Source organism: Pelodiscus sinensis, chromosome 2 (assembly GCF_049634645.1).
Source record: "Pelodiscus sinensis isolate JC-2024 chromosome 2, ASM4963464v1, whole genome shotgun sequence".
In the NCBI taxonomy this organism is placed as follows: domain Eukaryota; kingdom Metazoa; phylum Chordata; order Testudines; family Trionychidae; genus Pelodiscus; species Pelodiscus sinensis.
Genome location: NC_134712.1, coordinates 101,992,848 through 102,017,545, shown reverse-complemented (window position 1 = coordinate 102,017,545; position 24,698 = coordinate 101,992,848). Strand labels below are relative to the sequence as shown.

Sequence of the window (24,698 nt, the reverse complement as noted above, 5' to 3'; positions counted from 1 at the left end):
AGTCAGCACATCAGTAAATTAAGCCAACAGTGCATGCCTACTGTGAAAACATAAAGAGCTCCATTTATTTCTACTACACAGCAACATTTCAATACATCATGAAAGTACACACTAGAAGATTTACCTGGCATTGATTGGGTCCTTAACTCAATTTTTTTTATTTAAATCATTGTTATGGAGTGAGGTGGGGAATTAGAAGTTCAGTATGCAGGCTATCCAGAGAAGAGGGCAACCCCAGCCCTTTCTCAGTGCAGCATCTTGGGGCCAGGTGAGAAGTGCCTATCCATAGCTGCTGCAGTGGGCACAGTGGGTGGGGGGGAGGGGAAGAGGCACATGTCCCCTGGCTGGGGGACAGACACAGACAAACAGGCACACAAACAAACTCTCTGAAATATATAGTAGATAACTCTCCCTTTCTCCACCCCTGCCCCATGCTGGCCCAATGGGGTTATAGCTGTCTTGGACCCCATCCCTGACCCCTTGCTGACTCCTCTGGTCATGCTACAGTATAACTGTCCCTCCTAACAGGCACCTCTCTTTCCATTTTATGAGAAATAGTTGAATTCCAGGCACATCACGTGGTCCTGACACAACTAAACCCTTACCTTACTTTAAGTTCTGATAAGAAGAAGCTGCATGCCAAATTAGGTGGTATTACCTCTTGCCATTTAGGAGGTGTTCTTGAACAAACAGACTCACAGATGGATGGATGGACGGACGGACGGACACACACACAAAGTTTCTAAAATATATGGTAGATTACAATAATGCTCCACTGGTTATTATTGAATTCAATATGTTGGCTTCACCGATAAAGCCATAAATGGGTTCGGTTTATTTGAGAAGACACCTCTTCAGACAAGAATGCCAAGGCTGCAATCACCCCTGTTCAAGCGCCATTCTTCAATTCATTCTTTGTGCGAGGACCCCATGTCTGTGTATAACCCCACTTAAGGTAATGGGGTACCTTGTTAAAAAGTTGCAAGTTCACGGCCTCAGTGATGAGAAAGATGCTGAACATTCATTCCTCATGTTGCTAGATTTACTTAGTTCATCAGAACCCAGATTTGATAACCTTGTAGTCACACTGTAAAACCTGTCTGCAAGCTTTAAGAGGAGTTGCTAAAGTCATTGGTGAGCTATAGGGATCTTACAAGTAATATAATTATGAGTAAATATTCCATATAAATTAATGGGGACAAATGTTATTTTTACTATTGATTTTAGTTGTGACAGTTTGCTAGGAAAGCATCCAGAGAAATGGATGGTTAAAAAAAACAAAAAACAAGCAAACCCCACAGTTCACCTGCCACCCACAAGTTCAGACAGACCCTAATTTAACTTTAGCCTCAACTCCACCAGTTCATCTTGGTTCTTAGATGTCTGCTAGAAACTATTTGGTCGATATGCTTACAAAAATCTTCGGTTAGGGCAAAATGGCTGTGCTGAACTCAATTTGGGAACATCCCATTTCACTGTCAAGTGCTCATTCCCAGATCCCAATACTATGCACATAGGCAGACCCTGCACCTACAGGGACCAATTTGTAGACCCACCCAGAGGGCCCTAGTTGATGCGGCGATATTTGCCTTACAAACAAGAATTATAGATGGCTCTTTTTAAAATAATTGGGGGGGTCCACTCCAGCTTTAGCTTCTGTTGAGGGGGGGGGAAGAAGAACCTCAACTTTGAGGCCAAATGTGCCATGAGAATAGCTAGTCCTGAAGAGCTTTCCATGCACCAGACGTCTCTGGGTCAACCCTGCCACTACAACGGGCCTGAGTAGCCCGCTAGGTGGGGCCCAAGAGCGAGAAGCGGGTTCCACGCCCTCCTCGTGTGACCTTGTGCGAGACACTCCGCTGCTCCGCGCCCGGCCAGCAGGGCTCCGCTCAGCCCCTTCGCTGCAGGAGCTGGCGGGCCGGGGGCCGCTGCCTGGGGCTACGGAGCAGTAAAGGCTCCGCGCGGCGGCGAAGGCAGGGGCGCGCTGCCCTGCAGGGTGCAGCAAGGCTGGGGCTCGCCGTGCCAGCCGCCCCGCTAGTGGCTTCTTCCGCCCTCCCCCGGCTGGGACCCCGCCCCTGTGCAGGGGCTTTGCGCGGCGGCTCCTCCTCCTCCTCTCGCCGGCTCCGTCCCGCGTGTGCCGCCCGGAGCCTCCGCCTGGGCCCCCCGCGCCGCCTGCCCATGTTCAGCCGCCGGCTCCTCCCCAGCTCGCTGCGCCGCTACGAGCGGGGGGGATGCCGCCGCCTGCTCGCTGCAGCGGGGCGGGCCCGTCTGCTGGGCGGCAGCGGGGCGTCCTGCTGCGCAGCGCCCGGGCCTGGGCAGCGCCGGCCGCGGCTGGGGGCCGCAGTTCCCCGCGGGCAGCCCTGGCGCTGGGCAAGTAAGTGGCGCCCTGGGCGGGGGGGGCCCGGCCGAGCCGCCCGGAGCTGGGCCCAGCTGCAGCCCGGCCGGCGCGGGGGAGGCGGGTCGGCTCGGGAGCGAAAGCTCCGCGTTTGGACCGTGGGTTCACGTGCTCCCTGCGCCTCCCCTGGGCGTTCCTCCTGCTCCCCTCGCGGAGGAAGCGCTGCAGGGCTGGCTGCGCGCGGGGCATAGGCTTTTATAGACCCACCGGCACAGCGTTCCTCTCCACTGCCCGGCCCAAGCTGGGGGCTAGGGTGGGCGGCTGGGTAGCCTGATATTTAGGGCTTTGTCTTATATAGGCCCCTGTTATCTCTCACCTCCCCAACACCCTAGATTTTTCACACTTGCTCTCTGGAGGGCCCAGTTACAGCACTACTCTCTGGAAGTTGGCCCCAGGAAATAGGTAGTTAGTTATCAGTGTGTCATTGTGTTTGTTGTAGGGCAACCGGAGAGCAAGACTACAAGGCTTCGTCTAGACTGGCATGATTTTCCAGTAATGCTTTTAATGGAAAAGTTTTCCGTTAAAAGCATTTTAGGAAAAGAACATCTAGATTGGCACGGATGCTTTTCCACAAAAGCACTTTTTTCAGAAAAGCCTCCGTGCCAATCTAGACGCACTTTTCCGCAAAAAAGTTCTGATTGCCATTTTCGCGATCGGGGCTTTTTTGCGGAAAACAAATCTGAGCTGTCTACACTGGCCCTTTTGCACAAAAGTTTTGCGCAAAAGGACTTTTGCCTGCACTGGAGTGCATAGTATTTCCGCAAGAAGCACTGATTTCTTACAGTAGGAAGTCAGTACTTTTGCGGAAATTCAAGCAGCCAGTGTAGGCAGCTGGCTAGTTTTTCCGGAAAAGCGGCTGATTTTCTGGAAAAACTGGCCAGTCTAGACACAGCCCAAGAGTTTTTTTTCTAAAAAAGTGGCCTTTTTTTGTAAATCTTCACCTGCGTCTAGACTTCCGTCGCAGTGTTTCAGAATCAAATAAAAAGAATGCGGTGGTTTTTTCGACAGCATTAAACCTCATTTTATGAGGAAGAATGCTTTTCTTCTAAAGAGCTCTTTCGAAAAAAAGCATTCTTGAACGTAAATAGGGCTTTTTCAAAAGAGAGGGTCCAGGTTGCCTGGATGCTTCCTTTCAAAAAAGCAGATTGCGTTTTTGAAAGTCTTGTGGCTGTCTAGATGATCTCTTCTAGTGCTACCTACGCCTAATGTGAAAAATCAGGGGACATTACACACCTGCGTGAGAGATCAGAACGTCTGGGTCAACCTGGTTTGTTTCTGCAATTTATTGGAGCTTTGTTATTTTTTCCTGAAGTATTAGGCCAGAATGCCATATCTAGGTGCCTAAAGCTGGACTCTTAAAGAAATGACCTGAATTTTGCAGTTGTGAGTGCTTGGCTCCTTTGAAAAGTAGGCTGCTTTTATTTAGGTGCCTAATTGTAAATAGTGTCCCTGATCCTGCAGTTGACTGCTTGGGAGCTGTGTAGTGACTCCTGTTAAGGCAAATGGGTGAATGCTATGCAGTCAGTGGCTTTATGTATACCTAGTTAACAGCTAACTAAAGCAATGGAATGGACACACTGCTCATTTGAAGTTTTGGCTGAGCCGATCAGTCATTTATAATCCATGCAGTATGAAACACATTAAGACCTCCCCACAAATACTCACTTTTTCAGATTCAAACAAATTGCTGAAGTTAGTGTGGTTGCTTTGTACAAAGTTAAGCATGTGAACATTTGTTAGGCCTTATTCTTATACAGGGAGGTTTAGCAAATAGATCCCTGGAAGAATTCAGAATGTAATACCCTATTCTGCCACTGGTCTGCTGAGTGACCTTGGACAAGTCACTCCATTTCCCCATCTGTAAAATGGCATAATGTTGCTGACCTCCTAGGTAAAGCACTGAGATCTACTGTTGAAAAGCACTATATAAGTTAGCTGGTATTATTCATTGCCACATTACACAATTGATTCATTCACTGAACAAATGTAGGCCCCAGTATCCACAGTGAATTTCATGCAGGTAGACGTACAGCTGCACAGAGCTCAATGTAGGACTAAAGTATTGTTCTTTATCGCAACCACTTTGGGATTTTAAAAGGATACTCCAATTTAATCTAATTTTTTTTTACCTATTATTTTCACAAGTGAAACAAGATTACTACAAGGAGGGAGGGCAGGAACTGTGTTTACTTTGCAGCCTTGATGGCACTTTAAGTGTAGTCAGTTTCACTGTTGCCTTTGTTTTGTCAGTTTGGATCTTTTACACCACATTCCTTATGACAGTTTTCCACCTACTGTTCAAGAGAAGAAAAAGTATGCATTTATCAAAAGACTGTGTGCTGATAATAGAAAATTGTAACTGCTGTGTATCTTTCTTTAGATGAACTGGTTCGACATTCAGCCACAGAGGCCTCTCAAGCCACCTTAGCCAGTGTAGCCCCTGTGTTTGCAGTGGTAAGTGTATCGAAAAGCTTCAACAAAGGACAATTTTTCCAAGATCATCAGCATGTGTTTTTCTCAAACTATGATTGGACAGAGCTGGTCATTTGCCATTATGTGTTGCTAATACAAGGATATTATTACATGTCTGTTTTAAAAATCCTATTTTGAGGGAAAGCTATGTTTATGTGAATATATTTGCAACAGGAGCATTATAATAGACTAACAAAGTACCAAGATGTTTTTCTTCAGATGAGAAGTCTCAAGGGTAGCGGTATTATTCTGCAACTTAAAAAAAAAAAACCTTTAAAAAAAAAGAGTGGTCTTCTAGCACCTTAGATACTAACAAAAGATATAGATAGCATCATGAGCTTTTGTGGGCACAACCCATTTCTTCAGATGACAAATATGGAGCAAGAGGCACAAATATAAAGCAGAAAAAGAGGGGAAACAGGAAGGAGGAAAAAAACCGGCCAATTAAGATGTGTCCATGTTAAACTGAGGCTAATAGGGTGGGCTGTAAGTGTCTGATACTTAGCTTTTGATGTAATTTGGGTGTTGAATATAACGGCCCATCTAAGAGATGTCTTTGTTCAGTCCTTGGCTAAATGTGTCAAATTTGCATATGAAGGCCAGTTCCACAGTTTCTCTCTCTAGTTGGTTCCTGAAATTTTGTAAGAGAATGCCCACTTTTAGATCTATTAGTAAGTGTCCAGGCAAGTTGAAATGTTCTCCAACAGGTTTCTGTGTGGGCCCATTTTAAATATCTGATTTGTGTCCATTAATCCTTTGTTGTAGAGATTGTCCAGTTTGGCCAATATGCATGGCAGAGGGGCATTGCTGGCACTTGATGATGTAGATCATATTAGAAGTTGTGTAGTTGTATGAGTCTCTGATGTGGTGGCTTATGTGTTTAGATCCTGTGATGATGTTGCTTGTGTAGATGTGTGGACAGAGTTGGTAATGGACTTTATTGCAGGGGTAGGTTCCTGGGTGAGTATGTGTGATGCGTAGTTGCTAGAAAGAAGTTGTTTCGGGTTTGGGGGTTGTCTGTAAGCGAGGATTGGCCTGTCTCCCAAGCAGTGTTCCCTCTAAGATTTTCCTTGCGTGAGCAGAGTGAGTTGTCTTGTGCACCAATATTGAGGTCATGTGCACTTGTTCAGATGTGTGCCACAGTGGCACCCAAGTTAACAACAAATATATATATTTTGTAAAATGTTATGGAACAAAGAATGCTAAAACAAGGGATAATTAAGAAGCTGCAACATTTTTAGTAGCCAACCTCCTCTGTTTATAGCCCTCTCCCAAACCCTCCACCAGCTAGATTTAGAGAAGATGATCTTCCTTGCAGTCTTATGATTCTGTGATCACTGTCGGAATTCTAAACACCAAAAAGATGTTGGAGGGTTTACTAGCAATATCAGAAGTAGGAGATCCAGCAGAAAGACTGACCTACAGCATCTCTCAACTTTTATTAGGATACCAACGCATGACCACAGCGCATCAGTGCAGGAATGCTGAAAGAGTGAACGATTTATCTAAGCCCCCTTTGTGCCGTCTGAATTTTCCACCTTGATAGAAGCAAATCCAGCTGCTGTTGTATTTTAGATTAGCCTCAAGACTACTCTAAGTCTGCACAGCCCATAGAAATCATAGGAGGCCAAGAATAAGCACAGTGCAGCACTGTTCTACTTTTCCTCCAAAATGCCCCTACCGTGGGAGCTTTATGTGGGGGGATGACACCACAGAGCCATTTCATTGCCTCTAAGGAAGATAGGGCATCCCCGACCTACATTGGGGATAAGACCCAGATAGAGAAGTGAGATTAGGGATGTAAGCAACTAATCAACTGGTTGACTATCCAATAAAGCAAAAGTTTGTCAGATAGTCGACGCACTAGTTGACTAGTCACTCCCTCCCCCGACTTGCTCTTTCTATCCTCCTGGAAAGTAGCTATTAGAGTGAGCCAAATACATCGTTATGAACTTAATTGGTCTATGTCTGAAAAATATTTTTATAGGTGCTGCTTTCTAGATACCATGTGTAGCATCCACATATTCAAATGACTTGAAATATGTTGTTTTAAGGCATTAATTATTACTTGAGTATTAGAGAGACAAGGTCTAGCATAACTTGCCCCTCCTTAATAAGTGGACTGATTCACCCCCACTAGAATTCAAAAGAAATATAAGCAATTTCACGTAACCCCTTTCCAGTATGTTATAGCAGTTTTTTAAAACAAAATACCTACTTCTGTTGTTTTTTTCTTTCTCCTCTCCCCTTTAGATTAAATTTGACAAGGAAGGAAACATTACCTCTTTTGGTAGGTAGAGTTTTCATTTGTTTTCCTGTTTGCTCTCCTGTGTAATATGTCTAAGTGGAAATTTATTTTAGACAGTGTGTTCAATTCAAGAAGCTTTTATTAGTTTAGTTATCTTTAGATGGTGCAGCGTTTTCCATGGTTTTGCTCATCTATTCTACACAAGTTCTTTTCCTGAATTCACCACAATTTTATCTGAGCACCTTCCAGTAATGCATTAATCAACATGAGTACCATCTGTCACATGTGGTGCCGTTTAGTTTTCATCGTTTTCCTCTTTGTCCAAGTTGACCACTTGCTTCTTAGCATATGTTTTGCCACAAAGATAGCCTTTCTCAACTCAGCTTTCCTAATGGGTTCTAACATAAAGATTCTGTCTTTGCTTGCTATTGTGATTATTTTTAGACTTTTTTATTAATAAACAAAGGGAGTTCTCTTTCCATCTGAGTTATGACTATTTTGCTATGTTAGAATTATATTGGGTGATCAAGAGGGGATGCACAAAAGAGTTACTTTCTTCCTGGAACTGCAAAACAAAGTGATCCATAATTGTATCATTTACCCAGATAAGATTTTTCTTTTTAAATGTCTTGGTAGAAAAAAAGAAAACAGAATTGTACCAGGAACTGGGACTTCAAGCTCGAGATCTACGATTTCAGCATCTAATGAGCATTGCAACTAGAAACAACAGGATTATCATTAGAATGGAGGTAAAGTGATATTTGTATTGTTGTTAACTTCCATGGGGCTTAAATCTTTAAATGTCAATAGATGTTAGAATACACTTGAACTATGTCTTAGTTGCCAATACAGTCATGTTCTAGTGAGGTCCAGGTTTTTTTTATATTGGCTATCTATAGGGTGATTGTATTCCCCAATGCTGAATATGGGGCATCTTGTAAATTACTTGTATTCAAAAGGAAATTCAGTGGCATTCAGTCAGAACTATGCAGTAAAAATGTTCAAATCGACATCAAGTTGACCTTAACCCCCTTTAAAAAGAAATATTGGTAGTTTGGATTCTTTCTATTTACCTCCTTATCTTTAGGGCTTTAGAGTTCACACGGGAAGAGGTAACGCGCACACACTTCCATATATCTTTCACAACTACCATGTTCCTCTTTGCTCAGTGCTTTCTGCCCTCCACGCCTCACCGGGTCTCCAGGATGGACCCACCTCTCCTGGTACTTGGCACTGCATCTTCCTGAGGCAATATGTGGAGGGCATGCAGGTCACATGCCTCCCTCCCCAGATTTCTGTCAGGGTTCACGTCAGGATGTGGCTAGCAGCAGCCTCTGCGTTGTGTGGGAGGGAAGAGACGAGAGCTGCTTCCAGCCATGAGGAATGACGGTGAAGGGATGACCTGGCCTGTGTCTTTGCAGAGCTCATCCCTCCCCAGTCTCCTGTGGCTGGAAGCAGCTCGTCCCTTCCTATTTACAGTGTCAGACAGCAGCTAACCCTGCTTGGCTGGTGCTGGCCACCAGCATAACTCAGCCACCTCCTGTCCCCTGGCTACAGCAAAGGCAGAAAGGAGTTGAGCCCTAAGGCTGCCTTGTGTACTAGGCCCAGGGAACAAGATTGCAGGGGCTTCCGTGAACCTAGCCAGAGATGGGTGGCTCAGCAGGGAAGGATACCTAAGGTACAGAGCAGCCTCATGCTCCCTGAGGGTAGGACCCAGTGTGGAGGAGATGGGTGAAGAGGGTTCTAAGCCCCTGCACAAGGGGCTGCTGTGGAACTCAAGGGCCATGAACAACCCTTTGTTCCCCTCATCCTGCCACCCCAGAGCTTAGTTGAGGGGCAGCAAGGCTTCTCAGGGACAGGACTATGTGCAGGGCTTAGCTCTTGACCCGTGCCCCAGACCAGAGGGTTTGGGGTTTCCTGGGGCACTGGTTCAGCCAGAGGCAGTGGGGGAAGGAAGGTGCTTGCTGGCCAGGCTGTTGGTGAGCTGAATGCTTCCACCAGGGGCTGTTCTTTACACAGCACAGGGAATGGGATGTGCCCCACTGGGGGTGGGGCGGATATGGCAGAGCAGTGAAGCTGGGAGGGGTGAAAGGCAAAGCACAGAGAGTCAGTGAGAGGGGGAGCATGCAAAGCACAGAGAGTCGGTTGGTGGGCAACATGTAACCGGCGCCACCTGGCATCTGCCCACACTCACCAGCCACCACAGCTCACAAGGAGTGCTGGTTGGAAATGAGACTAGGGGAAGAAGGCCAAGGCCCACCCTGTTGGCCTAGATCTGGTTCACAGTAGGGGCTGCTGTGACCGGGCAGGCGGAGCAGCTGGCCCAAAGTGCTGCAGCTTTGCCCCGCCACCAGCCTTGCACACCCACCCCCATTGTCAGTCTCTGGACTCCACACACCCCCTCAATTCACTGCTGGGAGGTAGGTGGCTGGCATATAGGAATCTGGCAAGCAACAGTGGTGCTGATGGGGAGGAGACAGAAAATATGGAACATTTTGCTTTTTTTTAAGAAAAAGTCAGGATATCTGCAGGAGGGTTTAAATACAGGACTGTTCCTTTAAAAATGGGACATCTCCCAGCCCTGGGGAAGCTATCTATCACCTTGCATATAAAATTAATCATATGACCTTATAGCTAACCCAGACAATGAATATCTAGCAAGCAACTACCAACGGTCGGTTTCTAGCGGAGTGCCCCAAGGTTCGGTTCTAGGACCAGTTTTGTTCAATATCTATTAATGACCTGGATGAGGGGATGGATTGTACCCTCAGCAAGTTTGCGGATGACACTAAGCTGGGGGGAGAGATAGATATGCTTGAGGGCAGAGATAGGGTCCAGAGTGACTTAGACAAATTGGAGGATTGGGCCACAAGAAATCTGATGAGGTTCAACAAGGACGAGTGCGGAGTCCTGCACTTGGGTCAGAAGATTCCCAAGCATTGTTACAGGCTGGGGACCAACCAGCTAAGTAGTAGTTTTGCAGAAAAGGACCTGGGGATTACAGTGGATGAGAAGCTGGATATGAGTCAACAGTGTGCCCTTGTAGCCAAGAAGGCTAATGGCATATTAGGTTGCATGAAGAGGAGCATTGCCAGCAGATCCAGAGATGTCATTATTCCCCTTTATTCGGCTCTGGTGGGGCCACATCTGGAGTATTGTGTCCAGTTCTGGGCCCCCCACTACAAAAAAGGATGTGGACGCATTGGAGAGGGTCCAGCGGAGGGCAACCAAAATGATTAGGGGGCTGGAGCATATGACCTATGAGGAGACGCTGAGGGACTTGGGTCAGTTTAGTCTGCAGAAGCAAAGAGTGAGGGGGGATTTGATAGCAGCCTTCAACTTCCTGAAGGGAGGTTCCAAAGAGGATGGAGAAAGGCTGTTCTCAGTAGTGACAGATGGCAGAACAAGGAGCAATGGTCTCAAGTTGAGGTGGGAGAGGTCCAGGTTGGATAGTAGGAAAAACTATTTCACTAGGAGGGTAGTGAAGCACTGGAATGGGTTACCTAGGGAAGTAGTGGAGTCTCCATCCCTAGAAGTGTTTAAGTCTCGGCTTGACAAAGCCCTGGCCGGGTTGATTTAGTTGGGATTGGTCCTGCCTGGAGCAGGGGGCTGGACTTGATGACCTTCTGAGATCTCTTCCAGCTCTATGATTCTATGATTCTAACTGACCCAGAAGCACTTAATGTTGCACTTAATGTTAACGATAGCCTTGTCTTTTGCAAAATGGCCGTCTCTATTCAAGAAGGCCAAAACTTTTCCCTTGGTTGGCACAATGAGAATTTTTAGAGACATAGGGTGAGGTCATAAATTCGGAGAATCTTTTTTTCTTTCTGTCTCTGCAGTAACACCAGAGGCCACCTGGAGTTAACTAAAGGAAATGTTTCTGATGTTGTCTGTCAGATCCATATACTTTGGGGAGAGGGGAGAGACAATGGAAGATAGGCACTTCTGTACTCTGGACAAGTGTGGCATAAAAATGTAAATAAATAAAAACAAAGCGTATAAGAGCCACTTTAAACCATAATATTGCTAGTGCAGTATTGCACCACTTCTGCACCTTAGACCTTTGCGTGTTAGCAGATTAGAATGCAGTCAGCGCGAAACTCTTTAGATTTTCTACCTGTGATTTGATGGCAGGTGGTTTTATTGCAAACATAACTCTGAAAGGCACTAAGTGTCAATGAGAAATTTAGAAACCGTCATAAAGTATTAGCTGGCTGCCTAACTGCATTTTCTCTTTCAGTTTTTGAAGGCTGTGGTAACACCGGAATTTCTTCTGATACTAGATTATCGCAATGTAAATATGGAGCACTGGCTGTTCCAAGAATTAGCATCTCAGCTGGCTGGAGAAGGTCAGCTCGTTACCTATTCCTTGCCCTTTGAATTTAGAGCCATAGAAGCAATACTGCAATACTGGGTGAGTTACTTTAGCTACTTTTGAAAATGTTGTTTCATGGAAGTGACAGTACACTTTTCTGTTCTGGAACTGTTTAGTTACATTTTTAGGAATATTTTAGGTTTGCTTTGGTCTAGGGTTTCTTTTGTGTGGTTCTTTCTTTGAGTTATGGGGGATTTGGAAAAATATTTAACAGTGAGGAGAATTAACATTGAAAGAACTTAACCAAGGGACATGGATTCTTCATCGCTTGGAGTTTTTAAATCAAGATTGACAGATACGTGCTGAGACATAAAACTGACAGTTTGCTGCTGAAATTACTGGGAGTGGTTCTCTGACTTGAGTTTGCAGTAGGTCAAACTAGATCAGAGTTTCTCAAATGCAGCCACCAGGGACTTTTCTTGTGACTACAGATTCCCAGGCAGTGGCTGGGTGGGGAGGCAAAGCAGTGGCCCATCCCCCAGGGTCATCCGCAGCCATTCGGACCTGCCCCACTGTGGGTCCATGAAAGCTGGAAAAGCAGATAGCCAGAGAGTTGCCGAACATAGCAGAGTGCTGTGGGGCTCAGGCTTCAACCCTAGGGTGGCAAGCAGCTGCCTCCAATCATGGGACTTTGGGTTTTAGCCCTGGATGCTCACCACACAGCATTGGGTGCAGGTCCTGGGCCCCATCATCATCTCTGGCCCCCACTGCCTCCCTACCCACCTCCATATCCAGGATTAATTTGTCCCCTGGTTTGCCAGGGCTTAGTAAGTCTGCTGTGAAAATTGATACTTGTGTGTTAATATCATTTTTTTTACTGATTCTCAACTAGCTGCTAGTCTGCTATGAAAAATGAAATGAACAAATATCCAAATATCACTTTTTGCAGCATCAGACTTACCAGTTAGCAAGCCTTAAAAAAAATCCCAAAGAAACAACGATAAGACAAGAAATGTGCCAGGCACCTTGTGTTGCTCTTCTGCAAAGGGAATAAAGAATAGAGACAAGTGTACATTGGTTTTTTTATTGAATCTAAAAATAGCCCTGTCTAAATAAAGTACAAAGATTTTTGACATGTATATGTGCATATTGAAATGCTTTTCCTAAAGTTAATTATTTTAGAAAAATGTATCAGAGCAGCCACCAACCATAGCTAGTGGCTGTACTCTGAGGCCACCAAAAAATTGTTGAAAGAACCTGAACTAGATGACCGTAATAGTCTTTATTGGCCTTAAATGTCTATGAATGTTAATGGAACTATGATGCCCTTAGAGTTGGCTACATTTTAGACATATTAATTTCATATTGAATTTATTAGGTACAGTTAGCATTATGTATTTAATTTTATGTAGTTATTTTGTTCAGAAACTATTGCAATCCAGATAAACTTTATCTTGTCAGTGCTAGCTGTATTCCTGATATCTTCTGTGTATTGAAAAAGTAGATTGTATTCTGTGTTCAGTGAGAGGAGTCACTTGCCCAAACGGTTCTAAAAGGATTATTTTAATTCTTATGAAGGATCATGTTATTATCTAGATCAGCAATCTGCAAGGGAGACTTAACATTTTGCAACCTCAGATCATTGACACGCTGGAAGATCTAGTTGACCCCAAGCTATTGTCTGTGGATAGAAGTAAACTACACATTTTGCTACAAAATGGCAAGAGGTAAATAAGAGTAAGCGATGGAGAGTATAGCTGAACTTCAGAAAATTGTGTACAATATAAATTTCCTAGAAAACTTTACTTTTGAGTTGTGCATCTTATTTCTAATTGTAAGTTCAAATGTATGAGCTCTAGTTGGGGAAAAAAGAAATCCCACTTTGTGCTGATAGAATGGTAGTCTACCTTTATAAAACTGTGTATAATGCAAAAAAAAAAAAATCTCCAGGCAATTTAATATGTTCATTGTAATGTAAAGTCAGGAGCTCCAAACATTCTTCAAACCACTCGAGTACACATGAACTTATTCGGCTCATGCTATGTGTCAGTACAACAGACAATACAGTTGTCTGCATCAAATTATTTCAGTCTCCGAGTGCCCATGAAACCTTGAAATATGTCCAGAATAAATGCTTGTCAATGAAGGTTTTGCCGAGTTGGTCCCAGAACGGTGGCTAAATGCAAATTGCTAAGAAACTTTTTCCCAGTGACTCATTCTGGCGAGAAAATATTACCTCTTTGCAGTAATGCAAATTGGATTGCCTGGTTGTTTATGCCTGCTTGTTTTTTCTTTAGTTTGTCAGAATTAGAAACAGATTTTAAAGTTTTCAAAGAAACAATCCTGGAAATCTTGGATGAAGAGGAATTAATAGAAGAGCTCTGTTTAACTAAATGGACGGATCCACAAGTATTGTAAGTCAAGTTGGGTAATCTAGGGTTTGTGTGTGTGTGCGCCCCTTATCCAAGGAAAACCTGAATACCAGATTACATTGCTTCTTTTCCCTCCCATCCCCCAGAAAAAAGACTTATCCAGTGTTTTTAAACCATAATGCTTTATTTCTTTTGAAAAGGTTCTGTATATTTCTTTTGAAAAGGTACTGTATCCCATCATCGCAGTATGGGCATAATATTAGCAGCACTACTGAGATTAGGGTGGAAGCATCAAAGGTGCTACTTCATCCACTGTTTGATTTAGCTGGACAGTCTTGGTGAACATGAGATGGAAGGGGGAAGGAAAAGACAATCATCAGCGAATGGGGAAACAGAAGGAGAAATGGAGATGTCCGTTTACAGTTCAGCCAAAACTTTTCAGATATGTTTTTAGAGAGGAAGAAACCAATATTTCACAAATGAAATAAACCACACTTAAAGTGTCTGAGGTGGTTCCGTTTCCTTGTCTCCCTATAAAAAGCTGTCGACTATCTCTGCGGCTTACTTTGCCTAATAGCAGAGCAGTAGCCCATGGCAGTAGCCCATGGCAGTAGCACTGAGCATATTTTCATAGTAGATAAATGACTATGGTATAACATCCCAGGAGAAGAGCTGAACATGTGAGGAATAACCATAGCATATCCCTCTTGTGTGCTGATACAATATCATGTGCACATCAGTGATGCTGGCCACTTTAACAACAATGAAAATAATCAACCATGTGTTCCATCTTGATGACAAGCTGCTGTCCTGACCCTTCCTTCGAAATCCAGGGCTGACTGACTGGCATATCTGACTTAAAGCTGAGAGCAAACTGGCTTCTTGCCCCCATGTAAATACAGCAGAATTCCGATAATCCAGCACCTTTGGGACCCAGGGAGTACCGGATTATGGGATATGCCGGAGTATCAGGAGGTACTCCAGCCGGGGGGCTGTGACAGGTCGGGAGGAGGGATTGGGGGGGGGGAATGGCGTGGCGTGGGGCCAACCCGGCAGCACCCCAACCCAGCAGCCATGGGACCAATCTGAGTGGCACTGCAGGACCAACCCGCCCGCACCCAAGCTGCTCTGCCCCACGGCTTCCCCAAGTCCGCCGCTGCTGAAACTGACCTGCGGCGAACTTGGGGAAGGGCAGGCAGAGCAGCTGGGGTGCTGCCAGGTTGGTCCCGCAGCACCGCCCCTCACCCCCCTGTTCGGTGCCCAGCAGCACCCCAGCTGCTCTGCTTTTCAGCTTCTCCAAGTCTGCCGCTCATCAGTTTCAGCAGTGGCAGTGGAGGACTTGGAGAAGCAGCACGGAGCAGAGCAGCTGGAGTGCTGCCGGGATGCGCTGCGGGACCAACCCAGCAGCACCCCATCTGCTCTGCTCCGCGCCGCTTCCCCAAGTCCGCAGCTGGTCAGTTTCAGCAGCGGCAGCGGCAAACTTGAGGAAGCGGTGCAGAGCAGCTCCAATTGTCCAGTTGGCCGGAGCACTTCCAGGTTCCATTTGGTGCTGGACTATTGGGAGTGCCAGACCACTGGATGCCGGACAATTGGAGTTTTACTGTACTGTCAAATGACAGTTACATCCCACATTTCATGGCAAGTTAGCATTGCTTTACAGCACCAAGCGTGTGGTATAATTCCCTGCCTGGCTGCAAATCTAAGTAGACCATCATTATCCAAACTACGGTTTGAAGTGTGAGGGGACATGATGTGTGAAGTCAAGAAGTGTACCTGAGAAGGCATGGGGGGAGCCAGTCATGAGGGGTGCTTTCACACACTGACCCCAGCATTGGTGCTTGTAGACAGCTTTGTTAATTGTATCTTCATGTGGAGATGCAGCCAAATGTCACTGATTTGTATGAAAGGAGGAGCCTTTCATGGAGAGGTGGTGGAAGGAAGTAGAGATAAATTGCATGAAAAGCAAAGATGTTGGAAAGCTACTTTTTAAATCTTTTGGGTCTATTGTTCAGTCGTCTTTTTCTGTAGCTATAGAGGAATGTAAAGGCATTGACCCTCAAGCCAGCTAGCACTGACAACTTATAAGACCTCCCACCTATGCCCCATAATATACAACTGAAATCTCTAGGTTTGGAAGGTTCTGAAGAGGATAGCCTGCTTCAAAGGGACCCTCTCTTCAGGATAGAGACTAGGGTCCTTTTATCCCACCCCTTCTAGTGGGTCTAATTACCTCAGCTGCATGAGTCTGGAGATGAGTTTATGAGAGAGCAGTTTCAGAGAGATTTATTTAAATTGCTCCTTGATAAGGTAAGCAAGTTCAACAGTATCCACAGGAGCCATTGGAGGATATCCATTAGAGATGTAAAATCCCATTTAATTGGTTAACTGGTTAAACGTGAAGTTTCCTGCCCACCTGGAGTAGCCTCTGCTTGCGATGTGCACAGGCCGCTGCAGACGGGGTTTTCTGGACACCCAGAGCAGCTTCTATCTGTGGCGGACCCCATGAGGCTGGAGCAGCCCCCCTGCCCACAACAGCCGGGAAGCTGCTCCAGCCTCCACCAGGTAACCAGAACCTGTAAGCTTCATTTTAATGGGTGATGCTTACTGGTTAACATCCCTAGTATCCAGTCCCTCCTTGCAAATAATGCTGTTAAGGTCATGCCACTGTGTGAAAAGAGGGATGAGAGTTAATTCCAAGTTCTCCTTGATATCTTAAAAATACGAGAGGGCCATTATAACACTCAAACCCTCACTGTTTGCCTAGTCAAAAGAAAGCTCTAAAAATAACTCTAGAAACATATAGGCCTGTGTTCTAGAGAAGGTGAATGGCTAGGTGCTCAGGGCCTTGTGGATGCTACCAGGTACCTGTGATTCATCCGCAGTAGGACTGAGAATGCTTTGGTTACTGTCACTGTGCAGGTAAAAACACATGTAAGTGCCAAATAGATTTCAATATTTATGCAACATAGATCTCAACAGAGGGGAGTGTTGCAACATCACTGTCAAGTTCCACCACTTGAGGGCATCAGAAAATTAACCATTCCCCTTTAAAACAGCAGTGTGATGCAGGAAACTAGTATTTATACATTGCGGCTACGTCTAGACTGGCCACATAAGACGGAATAGGCATGCAAAGCAGGCAAGTCAGAATAGGGAAATCCGCGGGGGATTTAAATACTTGCAAGTAGGAATAAGAGATCCTCCGGAAAAGGGCTTTATTCCGGAGGATTGCGCCAGTCTAGATGCTCTTTTCCGGCTTTTCCCCAAGCCGGAAAAAAAGCGGCGGCCATGTTTATTTAAATCCCGCGGGGGATATTTAAATCCCCCGCGGATTTCCCTATTCTGACTTGCCTGCTTTGCATGCCTATTCCGTCTTATGTGGCCAGTCTTATGTGGCCAGTCTAGACGTAGCCTTCCTGTGTGTGTTTATAGCAAGGCAAAAGTTACCTATGATACTGACCAAAGTAATTGCCTTTCTCTGCCATTCAGCTAATAGGAATTGGAAAAGCACATACATTCTTTTCCATAACACTGTTTGTACCAGCAGAATTTCCTCTTGTGCCTAACTGGATTTTGCAGCATTGTTTTCACACAGGACTTGTAGAGAGTTTTTTCCTCCTTATTTCATTCTGGGCCCATGTTTCAAACGATGCAAACAAGTTGTTAAGTGCATTGCTGGCACCTAACTAGAAAATACACATTGTTGCTCACAGTGAGAAGAGCATGTCTGGAATTGACCATGCAGAGGAAATGGAGCTGCTGCTGGAGAATTATTACCGACAAGCTGAAGATCTTGCTAATGAAGCCCGTGAGCTCAGAGTATTGATTGATGATTCCGAAAGTATCATCTTCATCAACCTGGACAGGTTACTTATCCTCATAACATTTACTATTTTTTATATTGTCAGAAACTTTACAGAAATTAGTGCTGTTTCACCCTTTTCAGAATTAGACTGAGCGCAGACATCTATGTGAGTTCTGATATTCATGGACTCATACACTTGGAAGTTGCTCCTGCTTCCCTGTTGAATGTACTGGATTGATACACAACACCTTAATAACTTTACTAAAATATTGAAATGCCTCTTGATTAGTCATCTCTCTGTCTGTCTGTATCTATATAAAATTCCTGCAGGGCAATAGAGTGACATCATCACGTCACTCTACATCCCACCTCCGCCCTCAGCTGTGCACAGCAGCCTCCTCCTTCACCCTTCCTCCGTGCTCTGGGGATGTGGGGTATGGGAGCCACACCCCCAGCCCGCTCTCACACACGCTTCACCGAGATCCCACACCCCCCAGCCCTCTATCTCATACACCCCCCAAGCCGAGACCCTGTACCCCGAGCCCTCTCACTCATCACCCTACTGAGACCTCATACACCCAGTCCCCTCACACATCCCCTCCACCGAGACCCTGTACTCTCAAGCCCTCTCACTAACTCCTTCCACCAAGATCCGGCACCTCCAGGCTGCTCCTGCCTGCTCCCCGCTGGCGAGACACCTACCCCCAGGCTGCTCCTGCCCCTTGCCCCCCTGGCCAAACACCTACCTCCAGAGAGGGGGGTTGGTGAGCCTAGTGAGCTGGGGGCACAGCCCCCTACTTGCTCTTTAATATCATTGGGAACAAAAACTAGGAGACTTTTATTCCCTGTGGTTCTGGGGATGTAATAGTTAAAGGAAATACCCAGATGTTCATGGGGAAAATATAACTTATTTATGAAGAATTGCTATGTAATACAGCAAAACTGAAACTTGAATGGATTTTTAAATGGAGGCTGCATTTAAGTGTTCATGTCATGCCTTCAAGAGCATGCCCTCAGTTTTTCTGGATCACATTTTCTAGCCAATAAATGTTGCATCCGCACGAAGTTTGATGGTAGAATAATCAGCTTACCTTGCATCAAGTATTTAGCTTTATTAAGATTAAACTATTGTAGATAAAAGGTTTTCTGTATTTAAAAATAACAGTCTTAGCATCTTGAAGTGTCTAAGCCACCATTGAAAAGCAGAGTATGATATTCTCTCCTCCTCCTTAAATGGAGAGTTACCTCTAGAAGCATTCAGGGTGGACACTCCATAAGGAGGCCAGCAAGAATTGAGAAGTGTGTGGATGTGGAATGCACCAAAGTATACTCTGGTTTCCAGTCCTTAGCGTTTTCTCACTCTCTACTATATTTGCAAAGTAACAAAAAATATTTCTTTTAAATAATTATTTATAAATTTCTATAGTTAAAGGTAAGAAAACATGTAAGTTTCCATAAACTTTTATGGTTACTTTACAACATATACTTATAACAGGAGTGACAGATGTCATAAATCCTGCTAATTGCAAAGCAGAATCTGCTCCCTGAGAGGTGCACTGCTGCACCTCTCTTTGGAGGAAAAAATGCCTGATACACTTGCTTTTGTTTCTGTGTTGCCTAATACTGGTGAGAGTCAACTGTTCTGGTGTCGTGCGTGCTGCATAAGACTTTACTAATAGACAGCAAGTGAACAGCTGTACTCACCTCCTAAATATTTCTCCCCTCTTCAGCCACCGTAATGTGATGATGAGACTAAACTTACAGCTGACTATGGGTACTTTTTCTCTCTCTCTCTTTGGACTGATTGGAGTAGCCTTTGGTATGAACTTGGAATCCTCCTTTGAAGAGGTGAGAACCAATGCTGCTTTAACTACTAACCTACAATACAGGTATCAATGTACCTGACTTACCCCAGGTTTTCTGTGAAGTCTAATACTAATACTTTTCACTGGTAAGACTCCATATTTATAGTGGTTTATAGTGAGAGAATTAGGCCCACCGAGTCCAGTTTTAGTGCAATGACTTTCGTTTGTGAATTATTTCCTGGCTTGTTCAGTTATGCTACTGCTGCAGGACATCTTTTTGGATGACCAGGAAAAGTTAGTACTCCAGAAGGAAAAGAAAGGACAGGACTGTACTTGTGTTTAATGGCTGACATAGGTATGGTGATGTTCAGCCATTCATACTTCTGAAAGGTTATTGAATTTGTATTAGAATCTTTGCCATATACAAAGGTGTAAATGGGTTAAAGAATTTTCTAGATTTCATGGTGGAGCCATGACTTCATTGTAAATTAAATAATTACGCTTAGAGTGACCGCCATCAAAAAAAACTGAGGCGGAAATCCCTAAATTCTTGGTAAAAACAAGAGCTAACTTTAAAAGGAAGAATGCATGGGCTGGGGTGGTAGTGGTCACTTTGCCTTGCAGTAACTCTTTAAGCTAGAGTGTGGTGTTGATGGACTTCAGAGAGTCTCAGCCATCCTTCTCCGGCCAAAGAAATTCACTACACTGTAGAGCCTATGCAGGGAATGAAAGGTTCAATTAGAGGTGTGGGAGGGAATCCACTGAGGATCCTTCCTCCACAGAAAGAGCTGGGTGATTAATGGCTATTTGTTTCCATTGCTAGGACCACAGAGCATTTTGGCTGGTGACAGGAATTATGTTTTTGGGAAGTGGACTTATCTGGCGACGTTTGCTTTCATTCCTTGGACGGCATCTAGAACCTTCACTACCTCCCCATGTACGTATGGCTGGCTAAAGAGGTCTACTGTGTTCCACGTGCACCGGACCGCTGCTACTTCCTGTGTTTGGTGTATGCTACAGAATTTGTAATGGATGTGATCAAGGGTGGTTGGCTGGGACATGACTTCCACTTTTATGGAAGTAATTGGTTATAATCACGCCAACAAATTGGGAGGGTGGTCTTCCCTTAGGCAGGCTTGGCAGAGGGATCTCAGGATGGCAAAGGAAAGTTGTGATCTAAGAAAGACTGCTTCAAGAATTTGCTGCTGCCAGAAGTGCTCTGGCATGCAATCCCTTGAAAGCTGTCCTCAGTGCAACAGGAGCTGCTCCCATGTACATGGCCATAAGCATCCTTTCTCTGTTTCCAAGGCGCTCAGCCTGACTGCTGTTCCACTCCCCCCACCTGACCCGCCATTCACTTCTCCCTACCCTCAACACCTGCAGGTGGCTTGGTGTTGGAGAGAGGGAGCTATAAACAAACAAGTCCAGGATAGAAAAGATCATGGCGGGGGGAGGGGAGGAGAATAAGAACAAAAGACTAAAGCTCAAAGAAGAAGAGAGGTTGGCAGTTGTACAGGTGCCTGGGGAATAGTCTGACCCTTCAGATACTTGCTGCTGTTCCTCAGATGCACTCCAAAATCTATTTTTAAAGCAGAGGTAAGGAACCTAAGGCCCAGGGGCCAGATGCGGCCTCTGGCTTGCCTGGATCTGACCCAGGAGGCTCAGGGCTCCCCCATTCCCCAGCACTGGGGAACCTGTGCTAGCACTGCAGCCCTGATGTTGGGCTGGAGCACACACAATCTACTAGCCTAGGCCCACTAGACTCTGGTGTATGAAGAGAATGTGGGGAGTGTCTTTCTCCTTCTCGGTCAGGTTATGTCAGTGAGGGTTTGGTGGGGGGGGGGGGGTGGTCTTTGTTTTGCTCCTGGCTGATTTTTATGTGGTCAGTGGCCCCCAACCCAAAAAAAGTTTCCCACCCCTGGTAAAGCTTGATAAGACTTCAAAGGAGGCTCACTGAGAACTGGCAGGCATTTGTATACTCCATGACATTATTTTTTAAAATAATCTTTGGCTATTGTGTGACTTGCCTAGGTACCCACATTACTGAAAAAAACTCATCCAACAGCTGGAAGAATTGAAATAAAAAATGACTTTAAAACAGAAACTTTTGGTTCAAGCAGAAGTACGCTGACAAATCGATAGAAGAGGAGATTGCATCTGGCCTTTTTTGTTACTTGGTGAACTGCACACTTGTTTTCCTATAGTAAATATTAAGAATTTTTAAATTCCTAGAATGTCAATGTATATTTTATGCACAAGTATTTGTTTAGAGTTGATATTTTAATGGCACAAAAGGCAGTATATACGGAGAGAAGATTTATGTCGGTTCCTTATTTTCATGTGTTACACTAGAGGACTTCACTGGACGACTACACAGCTTGCAATTTCAGGCTCTTACCGATTGGATTTTCCATCCAAGGACTGCTCAGGCCCAGCCTTTATTAGTTATTGACAAGATTTCAGCTTAGGGCAGTCGTGCCAGAGATGGTGTGTTTGTTTTAAATGTCTATATTTGTCCTCAGAAGGAACTGATTTTTGAACATCAGGTTATTCATTCAAGAGCAGAGAGATGGAGATAAGAGCCAAGCTTCCGGCTTTTTGTTTTAATGTAGGGTCGGGGTTCCCTTCCCCCCCTTTTTTTAGTTTGTCAGAGTTCCATTAATAGGATACCAGAAGCAGGAATCAAACTCCTATTTCTTGGAGAATATGATCACTAAGTCCGCACAGACAAAACAACAGATATATAAAACTGCTTCATTTCTGTTGCATGAAATATTAACAAGTTTTGAATGTCCAGTGCTCACCTTTTCAGACTTTTTCTGAAATTATTAACTTTTTCCCTGACCTGATGTGTTCCCATTCATCTCTTGACATAAAAGACACAGATCATGACACATACTGCAGCAGTCTTGCAGCTGGTTTTATTAGGGTCAAGTTTCGGGATGAAATCTATCAGCACCTCAGAGGAATGGAGGTAGTAGCAAAATTAAAAAAGTAAGGGGTACAAAGATCAGGTTTGACTATCTAAAAAGTGTTGATTTGTTTTCTAGGGTGGTGGAAGAGAGTTAAATACCTGCTATTTGTCTCTCCAAAGGACTTAATTACCCCACTGTGCAAACTGTCTGTAAACCCGTCTAGATTAGAATGAGAACTCTTACACCTGTGCCAAGTACAGTCAGGTAGCTCTTTAGCTAGCAACTTAAACATTGTGTAAACTATTACCCAGATGCCAGGCTGAAAAGTTCATTACTGTAGCAACAAAACTATAATTAAGTACTTAGGTGAATAGAAAATGGAAATCAAAGAGTTTAGAACTTGTTATACCTCTGCAAGCCTGCTGTCTTTTCAAAGTAAAATCTTGTGTGGTTTCTAGTGTTAATTATCAACTAACAGATTTAACTTTGTGCACCCTCATGCTTTCACAGGGTAGCATCTTACAGGATAATGCACTGTTCTGTCTGTATATTCTACTTTATAAAAAGGTAGTAGGGGACTGGATGGCAGCTGAAATCCCGGGTGGCTAAGTAATTACTATCTACTGCTTGTTGAGTGACCTTTAGGAAGTGGTTTGGTCTTGATCCAGCTCCTAATGAGGGAAGTGTTCACAAAATACAAACAAACACCCATGAAGTTGAGGACTAATGAGGGCATACTCAGAAAGGGCAATGAGTGAAGGTGCATGGATACTGATCTTCTGAGTCAGGAAATGATTGCTTCAGGTTTTGAAATACATTGGCAGGGCCATTGGAAAAGCTTGCATTGTTGCTTCCCACGCTGTATTTTTCTCTGCAGCTGCAGGGCATTGTTTAGACTCCTTTCACCTGTATTTCAGTGAGTTAAAATAAGACCTCTAGTTCTTTTACAGGGCTGCATCTATGTCATGGGAGTTACTTAAGTCCAGAAAACCATTGGAAGTTTCATACCTAGCTCATTCTGTGAAATGTAGGTGTGGTAACAATTCTGACCTCAGGAGTGAGAAACTGAAGCCTATGATGGTTGAAAAGGGTTTAAGTGGAATTGTCACTGAACCAGATCTGTAAACCTCACTCTCAGCTGATAGACTCCTTAAGTGTAGTTGATCAATCTGCACTTCATTTGTAATACTCAGGACTCTCAAAATGCCAGCTGGTTTTATCTTCACATGTGGCAAATTGACTGCTTTGGTTTTGCTGACTTAACAGAAAAAGAAATTGGTTCAGCATGGATAAGTGTCAGTTGTTTTCTTTACAATACAGTTTGCCAAAAGAAAGCTGAATATTTTCTAGCGTTGAGGGTGAAAACCCTAAATAAAGAAATGCCCAGCTTGTTAGTCTGCCTCCTAAAATCATTTGGGCTCGCCTGCACCTGACTGCTTTGATCAGGCTTGTTGAGACTGGGATGAGCTTTCAAAAGGGGGCACAGACAGTATGGTTCAGGATGAAAGGTGAAAAGAGCAAGAGTCAAGAAGGAGTAAGTGAAAATATTGGCCCTGGGGAGAAGGGAAGTGCACTGTGTTCACACCATGCTCCCTAATGCTTTTTAGTCCTCTCACTACTCCTTGACTTCTATCACTTATCCAGAGAGCATTTTTACAGGCAGTTGGGGAGGAAGAGTAATAACCCTAAAGTGTGGGTGTCATTTTTGTTCCTTATTTTATTCAAACAAATTCCAAACCGCTTCTAGGTGTAATATTCAATACAACATGCTTTCTTCCTACTTTTTTTACACAGAGCCTTTGTTCAAATACCTTCTCCTCCTCACCCTTCTACCCTATCTTTTCATTTATGCTGTCCAGATACTGGGTTCTTGCTAGCATTGATTTTTATGATATTGTTTACAGAGGTTAAAATGATTATGTCCAGTATGGATGCCATGGTAAATTATGCTGTTTTAAAAACAGCATACATCTAAAATTCAGATCTTAATCTTCTGTTTTAAAGCCAGAATTATCAAGAGCTGGAAGAGTCTTTAAAACTGCTTCCTAAAAGTAGGAAAGATCTTGATTTATCTGTATTTTCCAAAGAGGAGGATGACGGTTTAAAATTCTCCAATACTTTGATAATTGCTTGTATCACACAAAAAATTTCATAGTGTCATAACTTCTGATTCCTCTGCACATATATACTCACCAATGCTTGCAGACCTAGCCCACAAACAAGGAGTTCATACACTGTTGTTTAAGTATGTCATTTAATTGTGTATGGATACACAAACACTCAGAATTAACCTACCCCTTCAAAACCACAATACTCATGAGTCAAGCACATAATACAATTAACAATAAGAACAGAGCTTTACATTTAC

The 24,698-nt window shown here is 44.3% G+C and overlaps 1 protein-coding gene across 1 annotated transcript; it reads left to right on the top strand.

The window, feature by feature from the left end:
- Window positions 1–1,841: 1,841 nt before the first annotated feature.
- On the top strand, window positions 1,842–23,724 carry MRS2 (magnesium transporter MRS2). The gene is made up of 11 exons (XM_075921150.1): window positions 1,842–2,374; window positions 4,776–4,849; window positions 7,121–7,157; window positions 7,752–7,864; window positions 11,359–11,532; window positions 13,030–13,160; window positions 13,731–13,847; window positions 17,519–17,671; window positions 19,341–19,458; window positions 20,239–20,352; window positions 21,447–23,724. Exons 1-11 carry the CDS (start codon window positions 2,179–2,181, stop codon window positions 21,555–21,557), a joined length of 1,338 nt encoding a protein of 445 aa, XP_075777265.1. The 5' UTR covers window positions 1,842–2,178; the 3' UTR covers window positions 21,558–23,724.
- The last annotated feature ends 974 nt before the right edge of the window (window positions 23,725–24,698 follow it).